The 19,108-nt window shown below is 38.9% G+C and overlaps 1 protein-coding gene across 1 annotated transcript; it reads right to left on the bottom strand.

The window, feature by feature from the left end:
* Positions 1-37: 37 nt before the first annotated feature.
* On the bottom strand, positions 38-18,888 carry LOC122555325. The gene is made up of 5 exons (XM_043701198.1): positions 18,779-18,888; positions 17,739-18,080; positions 17,562-17,645; positions 7,947-8,042; positions 38-2,892 (listed from the first exon to the last, which is right to left on the bottom strand). Exons 1-5 carry the CDS (start codon positions 18,831-18,833, stop codon positions 2,777-2,779), a joined length of 693 nt encoding a protein of 230 aa, XP_043557133.1. The 5' UTR covers positions 18,834-18,888; the 3' UTR covers positions 38-2,776.
* Positions 18,889-19,108: the final 220 nt, after the last annotated feature.

Below are 19,108 nucleotides of genomic sequence, written 5' to 3'. Positions count from 1 at the left end.
GTTTTATATAGTGGAAGTAAAAATTATAAAGGAAGGATTAACGTTTACTGAACTTTTATTGAACATAAATATCTTAACAACTGAGTAAAATATGAAAGATTAGTAAAACCAAACTGTACATTAAAACAAAGGGTAGCACTTTCAATTTCACAAAGACTAACAGTAAGCAATGTTAGAAAACCAATAGAACATTTAATAATCATATCCCTTGAAATTGGGAGTTGACATTTTATGTGCTGATACTTCAACTTTTTGCTTCAAATTCTCCTGTTCGCACTTTAAGAGAATCACTAAACCATCAAAAATGAAAAGGTTAGTAACTTCAGCAAAATAGCTGGCAAAAACAAAAATCAGTTCCAAATATTGAGTATCTCCATGCGAATATTCATGCAGCCCAGTTTATAACACTCACATCTTGGAATAATTTGATACCATGACTTGGCAAATCTGTTATTAGGAGTAACACCTTCAAGCAAGAGATCCAAGGCCAGGATTACATCAGAAAAGTGGATGCTGAAAACTTAAAACAAAAACAGAAAATGCTGGAAAAAATAACTCAGCAGTTTAGGCAGCACTTTTTATCAGAAGTGGGAGAAAGGTCATAGCCTTGAAATGTTAACTCTGTTTCTCTCTCTGCATCGACGCTTTCTTACCATCCGTGTTTGTTCCATCTCTTGCTGTTTTTATACCAGAGTCACCTCACTACTCTAATAATTGTATCTTAAATTATGTTAAATACAAGTATGCACAAATTAAAATTGATGATAATTCCATAAACATCTTTATCAGTGCTATAAATCTGATCAGTTTAGAAAACACTGGAGATTCCAAGGAGTAGCGACCACAGTCCACTTTCTTTTTAACATTAGTATTGAGCTACATATTTCTAGATGTGAATTCTGATCTTGGCTCCTGCTGAAATACAGCGTGCAGCTAAAATGAACCTCATTATTGCACAATACAGGATAGATAGGGGAAGTTAAACCACACTCTCTTCTGCGACAGTCCTTTGCCACCTTCTGAGATTTAAATGCCCAGCAGCTATCAGACCCTTTGACTGCTGTTGTGAAAGGGTGAGCATGTAAATGTGGTAGTAGGGTATAGTTAGCTAAAGGGTTAGGATGCCAAGTGGATAGAGTGCCATGTAAGTGATTGATGTGAGGCTGGTGGGCAAGATGGAGCATTAAGGCAGGTGAATGAGGAATCTTAGGGTAGGTGAGGATGGGGGATATCTGGGTTGGTGAGCGAGGGTGAGTGTTAAGGCAGGTGGGTGGTGGCTGTTGGGGCAGATGGAGGGCTTGTGGATAAGGATGGCATCAGGGCCAATGTGTAGGTACCTTCATGGACTGACAGGTGAAGGGCACTGGCCATAGTGAAGTTTGGGGAGCATGGGATGATGATGGACAGATCATGTTGGGTCCCAAACATTCTGGCTGGTTGTGGCTATGGGCAGAGTGTGGCATCAGGACTGTTGCATGTTCAGACTGATTGTGAGAAGGGAATAGAATTGTGGTGGCTTGGGTCTTGTTTGGCATTTGGGGGAGGCGTGGTTTGGGGATTGCGTGGTGACTTTAATAGTTACCAAGAGGTTACAGTTGGTTCCTCATTCTCACAGTTTTCCTGGGTAACTATCAGCTTAATGGAAGCCAAATTCTCTGAATTCTTGATGATCGAGGGGTATTTCAGAAAGATTCAGGGGAACTGCCCACTGGAGGCTTCTCACGGTGTCGGCTGTGTCTGGGATTCTACAAGTTTTAAAAGTGTAACTCCCGTCTGCTCTGATTCTCTGGCCATTGGAATATCCAGGCCACTTCCTTTTTAATGATGTGCCATGTATTGGTATCGCAGAACTTTGCAAATGCTTGATTCTCTTACATAAGGGACTCTCTTCAGGCAGGTAGACGAAATCAGCACAGATTTGAGAATGCAGCAATTAAACCTGATTTGAATTTGAATGTGTTGTTTCTTAGGTACCGGTGACCTCCACAAAAAAGTATTCTCATTTGTGGATTTCTTTTACAATATAGTTGTCAGCTTCAATTCTGTCCTGTATCAACACCTTTTCTTGTGGATCTGCCAGTAATTTAGGAAGATAGGAAAAACATGGTCTCACTAATAACCTTAAGACCCTGAGCCAAAGGGGTAGAATCAGATGGGTAGAGTCAGCAGCTTTATTGTCAATGCATGTCTGTTTACTGGTCCTGTTTGGCGGAGGCAATATATGAATATAAAGCTAGCTTGTGATTGTATTAGGTAGTGTTAGATTCAACATGGAAGAGCCTTAACCCAATGATGTGATCATATCAACTAATTGTTTTGCATATCTCCTGAATTTACTTACCATTGACATCTTGGGAGGGTGCGAATTGGTAATTTAAAATGGTCATATCTGTTTGTCTACTAGGTGTGTTAGCTTTAAATTAGCCCTCCACATTTTGCTGCTAACCAGCCCAGGAGCCCATTTAATTCTAGCTCCATGTAAACAGAAATCTGTCCAAAGCTCAATGCCATGACAATCACTAACAGAATTAGTGAAGGTACGAATGTGATATCATCTTTGCAGCAGCTCCATTTTGGAGAAACATTTTCCATTGCCTCAGGAGAATGATGGATCCACCAGAATGTGGATGCAGGGGCATCTGATCTTTTAGTTATTTCCATGATGTTTGTCCTTGCCAAGATTTCTTGTGAATAATGAAGAAGGTGTAAAATGGGAATGCAGATGATTGAGTCTCCACTGTTTGTTTTTAAATACCATTGCACAGCAAGGTCCTTGTCACGTTTGATTCAAAGTATTTTGACGTGACTTCCCATAGTTAGGATACGTTCCTACATAAGTTGAATAAACGACCATTGGAGTGTTGCTATTTAAATTCTCATTGTTCTTCACACCTGGAATCATTATAATAATAATGAGAAAATTAGTAACATGCACTGTCATTATGGTATTCACAGTCTCCATCACCAGATCACAATTTGGAAATAAATTATTTTTCTGTTGGCTTTTCTAGAATAATTGGACTTGACAAATTAGGAAATTTAGGATATAAGAATTCATTTAGACCAAGTTCACATCTTTTTGATTGATCTTAACCATATATTTTCACCAAATTTGCCAACCTCGTCTCCTTCCAGAATTATAATAATTGTTCCTTGTTTCTAATGCCCTTTTTCAATGGTAAACTATTGCGCACCTCCAATAGCATTTGTCAATTCTGGATGAATTTCCCACGGGTTGCACCAACAGCAGTGGCTGAAAATATTCAAATGTGGTTCAACTGCCCATTTTACTCATCCAATTGTCTTTCCTATTATGGTCCATGCAATTGTTTCAAAACAGCACCATATCGTTTTGAATTATATCCCATGTAGCCATGAGAACAGTAAGTTTTCTTCTTTATGCTCCTTGATTTGTCTTCAGACATTGACATATTTGATCATTTCACTCTCTTCAAAACCCCTACCCATTGTTACCCAGATGGGTGGGACTGCTATTACTTGGTTCTATTTTTACTTATCTAATCATATCCAGAGTAAAACTTGCAATGGCTTCACTTCTTGGTCCTGAATTATTACATTTGTTGCCCGCCAAGGATCTATCTTTGGCCATCACTTATTTTTGTATCTAAATTTTGTCCTTCAGCAATATAATTTGAAATCACAAGTTTCACTTTCACATGTATGTATATGATGCCCAGCTCTACCTCGAGAGAAGTGCTGATGAGATAGAGTTGGGTCTTGTCAGCCTAGAAGACTGACCAACCCAATCTAATCCCATTTGCCAGCACTTGGCTTATATCCCTCTAAACCCTTCCTATTCACGTACCTATCCAGATGCCCTTTAATTGCTGTAATTATACCAGCCTCCACCACTTCCTCTGGCAGCTCATTCCATACACACACCACCCTCTGCATGAAAAAGTTGCCCCTCACGTTCTTTCTATATCTTTCCCCTCTCACCCTAAACCCATGCCCTCTAGTTTTGGGCTCCCCCACCCCAGGGAAAATATCTTGTCTATTTATCCTAACCATGACTCTCATGATTTTATAAACCTCTATAAGGTCACCCCTCAGCCTCTGATGTTCCAGGGAAAACAGCCCCAGTCTATTCAGCCTCTCCCTATAGCTGAAATCCTCCAACCATCAGACTGGTTGTTCATATACTAGGAGCTGGAAAAAAAAGGAATAAGTTTAAGACTTACACCATTCTTGAATAACCGAGTGTATGATCCATCTCAGTCTCCTCCAGTTGTCCTCAGCATCACAGATTACCTGTCTTCAGCCAATTTGATTCACTCCATGTGATATCATGAAGCGATTGGAGGCACTAGACACAACAAAGGCTATGGGCCCTGACAACATTCCGGCAATTGTACAGAAGACTTGTGCTCCAGAACTTGCAGCTCCCCTGGCCAAGCTCTTCTGGTACAGTTGCTACACTGGCATCTACCCAACAATATGGAAAACTACCCAGGGATGGCATGTACACAAGAAATAGGACAAATCCAACCCAGTCAATTATTGTCCCCTCAGTCTGCTCTCAATCATCAGTAAAGTGATGGGAGGGGTCATCAACATTGCTATCAAGCAGCACCTGTTCAGCAATAACCTCCTCAGTGACGCCCAGTTTGGGTTCTGCCAGGGCCACTCAGCTCCTCACCTTACTTCAGCCTTGGTTCAAATATGGACAAAATAACTGAATTCCGGAAGTGAAGTGAGAGTGATAGCCCTCGACATCAAGGCCATATTTGACCCTAGCAAAACTGAAGTCAATGGAAATCAGGGGGCAAACCCTCTGGTGGTTGGAGTCATTTTTGACAAATAGGGAGATGGTTGTGGTTGTTGGAGGTCAGTCATCTTAGCTCCAGGCCATCTCTGCAGGAACTCCTCTGCAGGGTAGTGTCTTAGGCCCAAACATCTTTAGCTGCTTCATCAATGACTTTCCCTCAATCGCAAGGTTAGAAGTGGGTAGTTTTGCTGATGATTGCATGATGTTCAGCACCATTTATGACTCTCCAGACACCAGACAACATCCAGGTTTGGGCTAAAAAGTGACAAGTAACATTCATGCCACATAAATGCCAGACAATGACCATCTCCAACAAAGAATCTAATTGTCCAACCTTGACATTCAATGATATTGACAACATCTTGAGCGTTACTATTGACCAGAAACTCAACTGGATTTGTAACATAAACGCAGTGGCTACAACAGCATGTCAGAGACTAAGAAAACTGCAGCAATTAATTCACCTCTTGACTCCCCAAAGCCTGTCCATCATTTACAAGGCACAAGTCATGCAGTCATAGAGTCATAGAGATGTACAGCACGGAAACAGACTCTTTGGTCCAACTTGTCCATGCTAACCAAACAACCCAACCCAATCTAATCCCATTTGCCAGCACTTGGCTTATATCCCTCTAAACCCTTCCTATTCACGTATCTATCCAGATGCCCTTTAATTGCTGTAATTATACCAGCCTCCGCCACTTCCTCTGGCATCTCATTCCATACACACACCACCCTCTGCATGAAAAGGTTGCCCCTCACATTCTTTCTATATCTTTTCCCTCTCAACCTAAACCCATGCCCCCTTGTTTTGGGCTCCCCCACCCCAGGGAAAATACCTTGTCTATTTATCCTAACCATGACTCTCATGATTTTATAAACCTCTATAAGGTCACCCCTCAGCCTCTGATGTTCCAGGGAAAACAGCCCCAGTCTATTCAGCCTCTCCCTGTAGCTGAAATCCTCCAACGCTGGCAACATCCTTGTAAATCATTTCTGAACTGTTTCAAGTTTCACAACATCTTTCCAATCGGAAGGAGACCAGAATTGCATGCAATATTGCAATAGCGGCCTAGCCAATGTCCTGTACAGCCACAATATGACCTCCCAACTCCTCTATTCAATGTTCTGACCAATAAAGGAAAGCATACCAAAAGCCTTCTTAACTATCGTATCTACCTGAGACTCTGCTTTCAAGGAACTATGAACCTGCACTCCAAAGTCTCTTTATTCAGCTAAACCCCCATGGACCTTACCATTAAGTGTATAAGTCCTGCTTTGATTTGCTTTTCCAAAATGCAGCACCTCACATTTATCTAAATTAAACTCCATCTGCCACTCCTCAGCCCGTTGACCCGTCTGATCAAGATCCTGTTGTACTCTGAGGTAACCTTCTCACCTGTCCACTACACTTCCAATTTTGGCGTCATCTGTAAACTTACTAACTATGCCTCCTATGTTCACATCCAAATCATTTATATAAATGACAAAATGTAGTGGACCCAGCACTGATCCTTGTGGCACTCCACTGGTCACAGGCCTGCAGTCTGAAAAACATGCCTCTACTACCACTCTCTGTTTTGGGGAATACTCCCCACTTCCCTGGATGGCTGTAGCTACAACAACACTCAAGAGGCTTGATGCCATCCAGGCCAAAGCAGACCACTTGATTGGCATTACATCCACAAGCATCCACTCCCTCCACCATTGAGGTTCAGTAGCAACAGTGTGTACTATCTATAAGATGCACTGCAGAAATTCATCAAAGATCCTTCAACAGCACCTTCCAAGCACACAACTATTTCTATCTAAAAGGACAAGGGCAACAGATATAAGGGAACACCACTGTCTTCAACTCCCTTTCCAAGCCACTCACCATCCTGAATTGACGTGGAGGTGCCGGTAGACTCGGGTGGGCAAAGTTAGAAGTCACACGACACCAGATTATAGTCCAACAGGTTAATTTGAAATCACCAGCTTTGGGAGCAGTGTGTCTTTGTCTGACAGAAGAGCAGTGCTCCAAAAGCTTGTAATTTCAAATCAAACTGTTGGACTATAACCTCGTGTCATGTGACTTCCAACTTCATCCAAACGTTCCTGGTGGCTCATGGGGTGGCATGGTGGCTTAATGGTTAGCACTGTTATCTCACAGCACCAGGGACCTGGGTTCGATTGGGCGACTGTCTGTGTGGAGTTTGTACATTCTCCCTGTGTCTGCGTGGGTTTCTTCTGGGTGGTTCGATTTCCTCCCACAATTCAAAGATGTGCAGGTCAGGTGAATTGGCCATTGTAAGTTGCCCATAGTGTTAGGTGCATTAGTCAAGGGCAAATATAGGATAGGGAAATGGGTCTGGGTGGGTTAACCCTTGAAGGGTCAGTGTAGAGTTGTTGGGCCGAAGGGCCTGTTTTCATACTGTAGGGAATCTAATCTGAGGAAAATCCTGACTTGGCGATGTACCACCATTCCTTCATTGCCACTGGATTAAAATCCTGCAGTGGTTCAAAAAGATAGCTCACATTCACCTTCTCAAAGGCAACTAGGTTTGGGTAATAAATGCTGGCCAACCAGTGACACCAATGTCCCACAAGTGAATAAAAAAAAACCCAGGAGCTTTTGGTTGCTTTTTGCTTTCTCCATGGTAATGCCTTAGGCATTCAAAGTTGGCATGCCAAGCAATGAGTAGAAAGTGAGGTCTGCAGATGCTGGAGGTTTGTGTCCAGAGTGTGGCACTGGAAAAACACAGTGGGTCAGCCAGCATCCAAGGAGCAGGAGAATCGATGTTTCGGACATAAGCCTTCCTGATAAAGAGCTTATGTCTGAAACGTCGATTCTCCTGCGCCTCGGATGCTGCTTGACCTGCTGTGCTTTTCCAGCACCACACTCCCATGCCAAGCAATCAGCACTCTTTCCTCTATAGTATAAATTGTGATGATTTAAAATCTGGTATTCTTGCATTTGTCCCAATGAGAGCAAGGCAGAAAGATTTCACAACCTGTTTCCCTTTTTTTTTGCAAAATTAAAACTTTGTATTGCCAAGTGACTGACCTCAAAAAGTTCCTATTACAATGTGACAAAATATATTTAGTTGAAAGTGAGCTTGTATATCGGAGTGTTATGCTATTACTGTGTTTTCATGTAGACAAAGATCTCACGTACCAGCTTCTGTACTTTCTTGTTTCCTTTTCTTTATGAAATATATAACTACTGCGCAGATTACACAAGTTCCAAGCACGGAGACACCAATCACAATGCCTATGGTGGAGAGGAGGGAACAAAGTATGAATTCAATATGAAGAAAACTGGTAAAGAATAAAGTGCCTCTCAGTCATTTAGGAGCATGGTTTATGAGTCAGATTGAAACTCCAGCAATCAATACTAACTTTATATTCGTTTCAAGTTTCAGGAAGTCCTACAAAAAAACATCCAAGGAACAAAGTGGGACAGTTATTTATAGTGTTCCAGCAGCAACATGGAAATAATGAGCAATAAGGTTTGAGTAAATGCTTCATCACTTTCAACGACAACAAAGACCTTTCGTCTGTCAAAAAAATTAAAACACATTAACAAATACATTTATTACAGCTACGAAATGCTAAAACAAACACAAAATATTATATCATTTCATTTTGTAATAGGCAGCAGAGTCCATGAAGACAATCTTGAACTCCAACCACTCAATTTAAATTTGTCTCACATGAATCTATTTTGCCCTGAGCAAAATACAGAACCAAGGCCAATTCTTGTGATCGAAGTATTAATGCTGTTCTAATGTTTTGCAATATTAGAAGGCTATTGTCACATTTACTGAGAATAGCGATTTTACTTATGTCTTCTGCTGGTATGGTTGACGGTCTAAAAACCATTTAAGATGTACATAATGCTTTGATTTGAAGCAGTAATTGACTTGTGCATGTTCAAAGCTGAGGTCAGGAAACTCTCTTCCAAATGTGCAATGATTAAGATTTGCAATGGCTTTCCTAAGCAGGAGAGCAGATCTAAATTTCAAAGAAGTGGTGCTGGTCAAAGGGTAGGTCTCAGTGAGGCAGAGGACTGACTGCATGGCATTGCTCATCTGTATGTGGTTTTCAATTATTTTACAGGATACAATGTTCAGGATCAAACTATGATAATAAGTAAGTGCATGCATCAGGATGTACAAGGCATAAATAATTCTATTCCTTCTCAGTCTCGTCTTGTGGAGAAAACAACCAAAGACACAAGAACTCTACTCCCTCTGCCATCAATGCCCAACTCCCCAGATATGTTACACAATGAACTAATTTTGACTTTGCCTAACTATGACATGGGTGATAAGAAGCCTACAGTTTGTTTTGCTCCTCTTCCAATTATTATTTTCAAATCTGTACAGTTTGGAAAGATGCAAAATGTGCTGTGGACATGCTATTGCCAATTTCATACTTCACAATATCAGAATTACTCAATAAAACACCAAAGAACTACAGATGCTGAAAATCAGATAAAAGAACAGAAATTGCTCGAAAACTCAGTGGGTCTGGCAGCATCTGTGGAGAGAAATCAGAGTTAACATTTTGAGTCCAGTGTCCCTTCTTCAGAATTACTCTTGCTGTTGTTATGCCCTAAGTATGTGCAATTTCTGCATTTGTGTGCAAATTATAGTACTGATTTTACTGATCTGCAGAGAGAAAGCAAAGTTAATCTTTCGGGTCTAGTGTCCCTTCTGCTTTCTCTCCACCAAGTTGCCAGACCTGCTGTTTTTCCAGTGACTTCTGCTTTTGTTTCGGACTTTCAGCATCTGCAAATTTTTTTTTTGTTCAGATCGAATTCCCCATAGTATCCATTCAAAATATGTTTACTCTTTAAGTCAATTTTTTGCTAAGTTCTTAATAAGCTACTCTTTAGGCAGAGCCAGTTATGTTGAACCCTTGAGATTCTGCTGAATTCTTATTGTAGTCATTCAGCTATTTCCTTCAAACACTCCTCCTGCAGCAAGTTACTAGGAATTTAATTAATTTAAAGCTCTTTTTCTATCTGCTGTATTGATAATCAAAAATAAGTGTTTGTGAAAAGACTAAGTGGAAATTCATTCAGATTTCTGAGGAAATTCTTTAATTAAGTATAATTTTTAAAAAAGAGTTGACTTTTTTTTATCCATTTCATGTAGATAGATAAGATCTTATGTTAAACCAAAGGATGGATGATTCTGGATTTAAGTGGTGACAGATTAAGAACACTGCCAGTTGTAGCAATGTTGCATGAGTATTATTGAAGAGCTCCTCTGTTTCTTGCCACTTCTCGTAAAATTGCAATCTCACAGTGGTCCAACATTGTTGACAATTCTGAACAGACAAAATTTCCACAAATGCTGTTATGATTTCTCTGCATTTGGCCAATTGGAGTACCTCCCAGAGAGATAAAGGAGCAGTCTTGTGCTCTTCTGCCTACTCCTTTCCAAATTAACACAGTATAATTGCTTATTGATAATTCTTTCTCACCAGTAAAATGCATTCTCCCGTCAATGTGTCCTGTATTGATTCTGTTTATGAATCAAAATCTTTAAAGTAGCTTATAATTCATTATTGGTATAAGAAGATCCCAGTGACTATTCCTGCTATGGAAATAATTTCCCAAGAGATTGATGATTATTCGTCAAATTCCTTTACAAAGATTCGTCAGACTCGTTTCAGTAGAAATTTGTCATGTTATTCTAAGAGATTTACAAAGTAAAGAAGACTAGAAAGAAGCTTAAAACCAACTTTATAATGAAATCCACAAATTTATGGTTCGAAGTAATTAGGGTCAGACAGCTGTTTTCTCAGATGGGATTAAGTGGTTTCTGTTATATTGCCTCCGATGCAGACTTTTGTATGCCTCCACACTTTAAAGCAGTAGATATCTACAACCACACGCATATAAAGCTGGGAATTCAAGGAAGGGAATAAAATTCTTGCCAAATCGTAGTTTAGTTTTGTAACTGTCAGAGTAGCGTTTGTTGCCTGATAAGCTAAATTAAAAGCAAAATACTACGGAAAGTGGAAATCTGAGACAAGCACAGAGAAACTCAGCAATTCTGGCAGTATCTGTGGCGTTAGAAATTGAATAAATGTTTCGAGTCCAGTACGAATCTTTTTCAGAATGAAAGAAGACTCAAACTGGATTCAAAATGTTAACTCGGTTTCTCTCTCCATAGAGGCTGCCAGACCTGCTGAGTTTCTCCAGCATTCTCCGTCTTTACACCTGATATACTATTCCAGGCATTTTTAACTCTGAATAAAACAAAAAGTTCTCCCTGATTAAAATTCACCTGTAAGTTTATACTTGCAGCCTCTTGTCATATTGTCCTGTTTTATTTTGAAGTAATGTTCAGGACTTACTGGAACGAAACCATCCAATAGTCTCTGCACACCAAAAAAATGACTCCTTATCTGTTGCTTATTTATAGTATAGAACTGAAGGCTATTTTATTAACTCTTGTCTCAACAGTCATGTCTTTTCCATTTATGTTGCTCCTCTTTGTATCTCTCTTGGGGCTTGCAAACCTATTTCGTAGCTTGGTGACTTGTACCAATGTTCAATTTTTGTAAAATGAACATTATAATTTTAAGTCAATCCCATATCTCAGTGAAACAGTGTCAATTAAGAAAATAAAAAAAGGAAAACAATAATCAAAAACACATACTAAACACAAACTACAATGTAACGGACTCAAAATCTTAAATGGAACCTTTCAATTTTGAATTTACAGGGTGGAAATATTGATTTAGTTCTATAACAAGTAAACCACAATGTAAAGTAATTTTTATCTTATTATCCATAGAATCTCTACGGTGTGGAAACAGGCCCTTTGGCCCGACAAATCCACACTGACCCTCCAAAGAGGAACCCACCCTGACCCATTCCCTGAATCTATTGTTCTACATTTACCCCTCACAAATACACCTACCCTTAATGTCCCTGAACACGATGAGCAACTTAGCATGACCAATTCACCCGACCTGTACATTTTTGGATTGTTGGAGGAAATCGGACCACCCAGAGGAAACCCACACAGATGCAGGAAGAATGTGCAAACTTCCACACAGACAGTTGCCCGAGGCCGGAATCAAACCTGGGTCCCTGGCGCTAAGGCAGCAGTGTTAACCACTGAGACACCGTGCTGCCCTATCTTTATTAGTGCAAATAGTGACAGAAAAAAGTCAGTTACTTTGGGAATCCAGTGCATGAAAATCATGTTATGATAAAATATACAGTCTATGTTTATATGCATAAATATAAGTATGAGGTTGAATCATCGCTGCACAATGTCCCATCCATTAAAAGAAGCTTAAAAATTAAAGTTAATTCGCAGATTGAAAATGATTGGGTGGACAAATATTTTTCCTTAAGGGATTATATTTGATGTCCACCACCCATAATTTATTTAAATATTTACATTTAACAGGTAAATGAAGTTGGGACACAGATCAGTCACGATCTAACTGAATAATGCAACAGGCTAAAGGAGCTGACAACTGACACCTATTCCTCTGCTCCTAAGTGCAGCTACTTATAATTGGTCCTCTCTTTGCAGATGTAAAACATTTTTAAACTAAAAGGAGTTAAATTAGCAACCGAGCAATTTTATAGAATAGGAAAATGAATGTTTCGGGGTGAACTCCTTTGTCAGGATTCGGCCTGAAACGATGACCCTCCTGCTCCTTGGATGCTGTCTGACTGACTGTGCTTTTCCAGCACCATACGTTTTGACTCTGATCTCCAGCATCTTCAGTCCTCACTTGCTCCCAGGCTGCTCTCTTTTTAGAGAGAGAGAGATGTATGGTGGTGGTTTAATCTGAGGGTCACCATTGCTCAGGTGAGCAGAAAGGTTGAGAAAATAAATCCTTCATGGCAACCTCAGCTAGTGTGCGAACTGCTGTTGGCATCTCCTGCATTGCAAACTAGCTGTCCAGCAAACCAACAGAAATAGAAACTGGTTTGATGCTGAGTTTTGGTGGGGCATTTCATTAATCAAGTACTATTATTATTTTGCACACTTTTTGTGCTAAACTTAAACTCTTCACCTATCTTTGTCTTTGAAATCGTGATCAATCTGATGCATCAGTTCGGCATTCTCTGGTTTCATTTGTCATTATTTAATGCAGCTTTAATCTTTGGTTTTGTTTTCTACAGCATTGCCATATCCTGATTATTGATCTAATACTGTTGAGCTCCGTGTTTAAGGCTACAATGCATTGATGTGCCGAAGTAAGGAAATGGTCTGACACTCATAATAACACACAACAGTTTGTAATAAGAAAGCAGTTGATATGAAGTTTTGGCTGAGAAGACTGTATATTTAAAAGTGAAAGCAAATGTTGAAAATCTAGTATAATACCATTGAAAATTTCATAGAACTTCACAGCATGGAAGGATACTGCTCAGCCCATTGTGCCAATACTGGCTCTTTCAGCTATCCACTCGGTTCCACATTCCCCTTCTCTCCCGCTAACCACCACCCAACCACACTCCTCTACTCTGTAATTGTATAGCCAGTTCCCTTTTGAAAGTCGGTACTGAATCTGCTTGCAATATCTTTTCACCCAACACATTCCAGACCCTAACAACTCAATGTAAAAACAATCAATTCCCCTGGTCTTCTCTCTCTGGTACCTTCACCAATCCTCTCAACTTGGTGACCTTCGGTTCCCGAGCTTGCTGGCAGTGGGAACAATTTCTCATTATTTAATCCATTAAAACTGCCAATAATTTTGAACACCTCTAAGAAATCTTCCCTTGATTTTCTCTTCCAAAGGGAACAATCCCAGAGTCTCACATAAACCAATGAGGAAAACAGCAATCAAGCTCATCAGCAGTTTTGACCATTAAGAAATAAGTGGTCATGAGAAAAGCTCAGGTTCCTCATTTTTCCATTTTTCCACTTACATATCCAACCTACGTATCAGTGACAGAGATCAGCAAGTACTACTTTGTTTGGATGTTTCTTTCTAGAGGAACCAAGCTTTCCTCTCTTGTCTCAGTCCCAGGAGAGATAGCAAAAATGTAACATTAACCTAGCATACTAACCAGAACAAAAACTATCTACCAAGGAGAAATCCTAACCCTTTCATACAAACATAACAACATTCCAACTTAAGAAGGAACGAGAGGAGGCCATTCGGCCCTTCGAGCTGGCTGCACCATTCCTGAACATCCCTGATAATCTTTCATCCCATTGGTAATCAAGAATTGATCAACCTCTATCTTAAAATTATTTAAAGATACTGCATCCACTGCTTTTTGTAGAAGGGAATTCCTAAAACTCACAACAACCCGAGCAAATTTTATTTGTCTCACTTCTGTCATAAATGAGTGACTCCTTATTTTTAAACTATGGCCCCTAGTTTGAGATTCTCCCACATCGTCCATCTTTTCCACAGTCCTGAATTCATCGTAAAGATGATACTTAAAATTTTAACATCCTCATTATGACCTTTTTAAAAGCAACATCATGTAATTAACCTGCCACAAGCCAAGTGAAAAAGAAACAGCTGAGCTGTTAAATATTTTTTCAGAAATCACTGCAATTAAGAGGTTGTTGTTCTGTACTCCATTTAGATGTATAATTCAGAGTTCTCCAATTGCACACTATTTTTCATTGGCAGTAACCTGCTCTTGGAAATTCCCAGATATGAAATTGGTAGCATTCATAATGCTACCAATAACTTGAAATATAACATTTCCTCCTGGTTTATTGAATAACCTGGTAGTGTTCCCCTTAGAAATAAGGATATTTGATGGAGGCATTTAAATTTATGAAGGACCTGGACAGAATAGATAGGGAGAGAGTGTTCTTGGAAACACAAGTGCAAGAAACCAGAGGACACCAATGTAAGGCGAATAGTAAAAAAGACAAAAAGTGACATGAGGATTTTCTTTTTTGCACGCAATGACTAAATCCAGTCTGGAATGTATTTCCAATTGTGGATTTCAAAAGGAAAGTGGATAACTATCTGATGAGAAGAGAAGTGCAGGGCTATGGGGAGAAGGCAGGAGATTGCGACTAGCTGATTCACTGGACTGAATGGCCATCTTCTGGGTAATACTATTATACAAGTCTATGATTAACTGAAGCATAACTATTTGAAATATATGTTCACTGACCAACTAAGCAAAAAAAAAATTAAAAAAAATAATTTTTGGAATGTCAGTGTTAATCTGTAGCTTGGTAGTACTCTTGCTCTCTATATACAAAGGTTCTGGATTTCATAATGGGACATGAACATGAAAAGTCAAGACTGACTCTCCAATGCAGTAGTGAGGGAGTATGACCCTGATGAAAGGGATGATGTTATGATGAGATGCCAGACAGGGACCCTGTCTGCACGCTCATGTGGATACACTACTTTGAAGAAGAGCAGTGGCATTATCCCTAGGTCTCTGGTCAAATGTATCCCTCAATCAATATCATTAAAACAAACTTTCTAACCATTATCATATTGCTCTTTGTTTGAGCTTGTTGTCACTGCTTTATCTGCATTGCAACATTCACTACACTTCAAAAGAACTTCACTGACTTTGACGTATCTTTGTGATTGTGAACGGTGATATATAAATATAAGTCTTTTTTTGTCTTGGTGCGAATTCAAGCTGTAACACAGGATATGTCATTGTGAACCTAAACCTATAAATTATTAAGCTTATATTCAATTTTCATTGCTTTATGATATTATTTCATCTAAACTAGCAGAGACCTTTTATCTGCATTATGCTCCTTTGAAGACTCATGTTTTCTGGTATCATTAATAAACATTAAGTGGATTTTATATTGCTACACAATTGCTTGTGTTAATCAGAGGTCCAAAACTGTAAAGATATTGACATTGGATGCCCCAGCACACATTAAGGAAAGCCTTTGGTGATGTAAATAGCCTTAATTTAAAATGGCAATCAGATGAGTGGCAGAGCTAAGTGTGCAGAGGACTGTGAGACTTTGCAGAGGAACACAGATAATTTGAGTGAGTGGGCAAAGGTCTGGCAGATGGAATACAATGTTAATAAATGTGAAGTCATCCATTTTGGTTGGAGTAACAGCAAAATAGATTATTACTTGAATGGTAAAATGTTGCAGTGTGCTGCTATGCAGGGAGACCTGGGTGTCTTTGTGCATGGATCATAGAAGGTTGGTCTGCATGTACAACAAGTAATCGGGAAGGCAAATGGAATTTTGTTATTCATTGCTAAAGGGGTTAAGTTTAAAAGCAGGGAGGTTATGCTACAGCTGTACAAGGTGCTGGTGAGGCCACACTTGGTGTACTGGGTACAGTTTTGGTCTCCTTCCTTGAGAAAGGATGTACTGGCACTGCAGGGAGTGCAGAAAAGGTTTACTAGGTTGGATTCTGGAGTTGAGGATGTTGGCTTATGATGAGACAGTGAGTTGATTGGGATTATATTCATTGGAATTTAGAAGACTGAGGGGGATCTTATAGAAATATATAAAATTATGAAGGTAATAGATAAGATAGCAGTGGAGAGGATGTTTCCACTGGTAGGTGAAACTCGGACAAGAGGGCATAGCCTCAAGATTAGTGGGAGCAGATTTAGATCTGAATTGAGAAGGAACTTCTTTACCCAGAAGGTTGTAAAGCTATGGAATTCCTTGCACAGGGAATTAGTTAATGCTACTTCACTAAAGGTTTTTAAAGCTGACATAGATTTTTTTTAACAATAAAGGAATTAAGCGATACGGTGAGAGGGCGGGTAAGCGAATTTGATTCTATGAAAAGATTAGCCATAATCTTATTGAATGGCGTGCAGGCTCAAAGGACAGATGGCCTACTCCTGCTCCTAGTTCTTATGTTCTTATGTTAACATCTTATGGTTCTATCACAGACAGACTCTGTGTTGTCCTAAGGAGAACTCTTTTTATAATATGCCATGGAAGCTGCATTGAAATATACCCATTGTACAATAAAACTGTTTCATGATCAGTAGGATTATATTGATATTTTTCAAATCCAACCGTCTGATAAAGAGCGATCTTGTCACAGACATTGCATTGCATCCATTTATTATGTGGATTTTATTTTTGCCATTCATTTTCCCATTCTTCTAGAACATTCAGTTCTACTGTAATGACAATTCATACTATTGAATCTTTACAGCTAGTATCAACTTCTCCATTAAAGTGGGTGTCCAGTTTGTCTCACCGTGAGCTTAATGGTGTTGGGGAAATAATGAAGCACCTCCTACAATTTTTGGATAAGAGTTAATGAGCCTACATTGGAGCATAGACATAGGAGCATACTATTTTGCCCATTAGTCCTATTTCACTATTCAATTAGATCATGCTTAATCTGAACTTCAGCACAATGTACGGCACAATCTACTTTGATTAATATGTCTTGATAACATTAACTAATAAAAATCTAATGATTGCGATTTTGCAATTGGTCCAGTCTCTGCAGTCTTTTGGGCAAGAATAAAGATTTCCACTCCCTAGTTGTGTAAAACTTTGTTAGCTAATTTCACTCCTACATGACCTAGCTTTAATTTGAAATTGGGCCTCCATGTCATTTCTTCCTCAACAGCGGAATTAGGTTGTCTGCAAATACTCTATCAGATCCTCTTTATCATTTTAAACATCTCACCTACAATATCATTAAAATTGTAAATGGAAAGACAAGCTAAGTTTGTACAGCCTGTCCTCATTGCATAAAGCTTTAATCCATTATATCATTCCAGTTAGATAGTTTCAAAATCATTCAAAGTAAGGCCTTTATCAGTCAGATTGGATAAACAGTGCTGGAAACTTACCACGGACATTCCAAGTTGTGTTGTCAATATTTCTTGAAGTATTTGCTCCATTTTTAATCTCGTGTGATTTCTTTTGTTCTGCTTCTAAAATAGGATACAGAATTCTGTTATGGAGAATGGCCAGGCGAAACAAAAGGCTTCCATTTTGATTTATTTTCAAACACTTGGGCAACTTACCAAAGACTAACAATATTTTCCTTATTGTCACCTCTTTTCCTTCAGTATTTACCAGTATCATTGTGTAACATCCTGTATCATTTTGCTGAACATTTGACAATAAAAATGAACCATTACTGAAAGCCTTCACTCGATGACTGTAATTTTGAAAGACATCACTGAAGTTTTGTTCAGGAAAACTGGACATTGCGATACTTATTTGATTTTCCTCACAATTGTACTTCCATTGGACTGACTGTAGCATTGTGATTGTTAAATTTGTTGAAAATAACACATTTTCTCCAATGGTGGCGTTGAGGTATTCAATTATTTCAGTTTGTTGTGGCACAGCCAATATCTGATCTGCAAAACAAAAATAACAATACAATAAATAAATAAACAAATAAATAAATATAAAAATAAGACTGTTTTAATTCATAAATTATTTATATTACATTAAGTAATTATTGTTAAAAGCTTAAGATGCTTGTTCAGTCACAATAGATTTTAGCAGCAGAAAAGTGATACATTCTAACTGTGTTACGCCATGTCTCAATCAGCAGAAAGAACATTAAATCACTTATATCATGCAATGGGCTGAAGCTTGATAAAAAACGCTGTGACCATCTGATAGTGTAATGCCAGTCATTGAGAGTCACAGAAACAAACACTACTGATTTAGGCCTACTGTTTGAAAGGGCTAATTAATTCATCTCTTTCCCCTGCTTTATACCCCATAGTCCCGAATATATTTCATTTTCAAGTATATACTCAAATGTTTAAAAACAGTTACTACTGAATCTGTTTTCATTACCCTTTCAGACAGTGAATTCTAGATCCTAACAACTTGTTCTGGAAAATAATTTCTTCCTTTCTCCTCGCTGTACTTTTTGCCAATTACCTCACATCAGCATTTTCTGATCACTGATGCTCTTTCCAGGAGAAACAATTTAGTTTTATTTACTCTCGCAAAGCCATTCATAATTTTGAATTCTTCTATTAAGTCTCCTTGTGCTCTGAGGAAAATAATTCACTTTTTGAGAAACAAAATGGTTACTTACTTGTGAATAACATGATGTATATCCCGAACATTACCACTTTAAGTGCACAAATCATACTGACGCGAACAGAGTGGTGTTCTGAAACAGAATAGCTGGTGATTTAAGCAAGGTTGACGTTTGCTCATGTGGTTAGACAAGCTTTATGTCAATGAAAGCTGTCTCGCCCACACATTAACATATTGAAATGAGTTTCTTGCCATTCGTAATCCCCTACAAGCAGAAGTAATCATTATGTATTGTAGAGCAAGCACATGTTCTGAAATTAAATAGTTAATCTTGTCTATGTAACATTTGATTTGTACTAGAACCTGCAGTATCATACCATTTGTG

This window comes from Chiloscyllium plagiosum, chromosome 12, assembly GCF_004010195.1.
Source record: "Chiloscyllium plagiosum isolate BGI_BamShark_2017 chromosome 12, ASM401019v2, whole genome shotgun sequence".
In the NCBI taxonomy this organism is placed as follows: Eukaryota; Metazoa; Chordata; class Chondrichthyes; order Orectolobiformes; family Hemiscylliidae; genus Chiloscyllium; species Chiloscyllium plagiosum.
The sequence above is the reverse complement of the archived record's forward strand: the minus strand, read 5'-3'. Positions and strand labels throughout refer to the sequence as shown.

What these genes read in the sequence shown, in the direction of transcription:
- LOC122555325 (XM_043701198.1), bottom strand. Translation starts at nt 18,833, where the DNA reads ATGATTTGTGCACTTAAAGTGGTAATGTTCGGGATATACATCATGTTA. An exon ending in ATACATCATGTTATTCACAA is followed by an intron (nt 18,081 to 18,778) that starts GTAAGTAACCAT and finishes TTTGTTTTGCAG; the next exon opens with ATCAGATATTGGCTGTGCCA. An exon ending in CACAACTTGGAATGTCCGTG is followed by an intron (nt 8,043 to 17,561) that starts GTAAGTTTCCAG and finishes TCTCCACCATAG; the next exon opens with GCATTGTGATTGGTGTCTCC.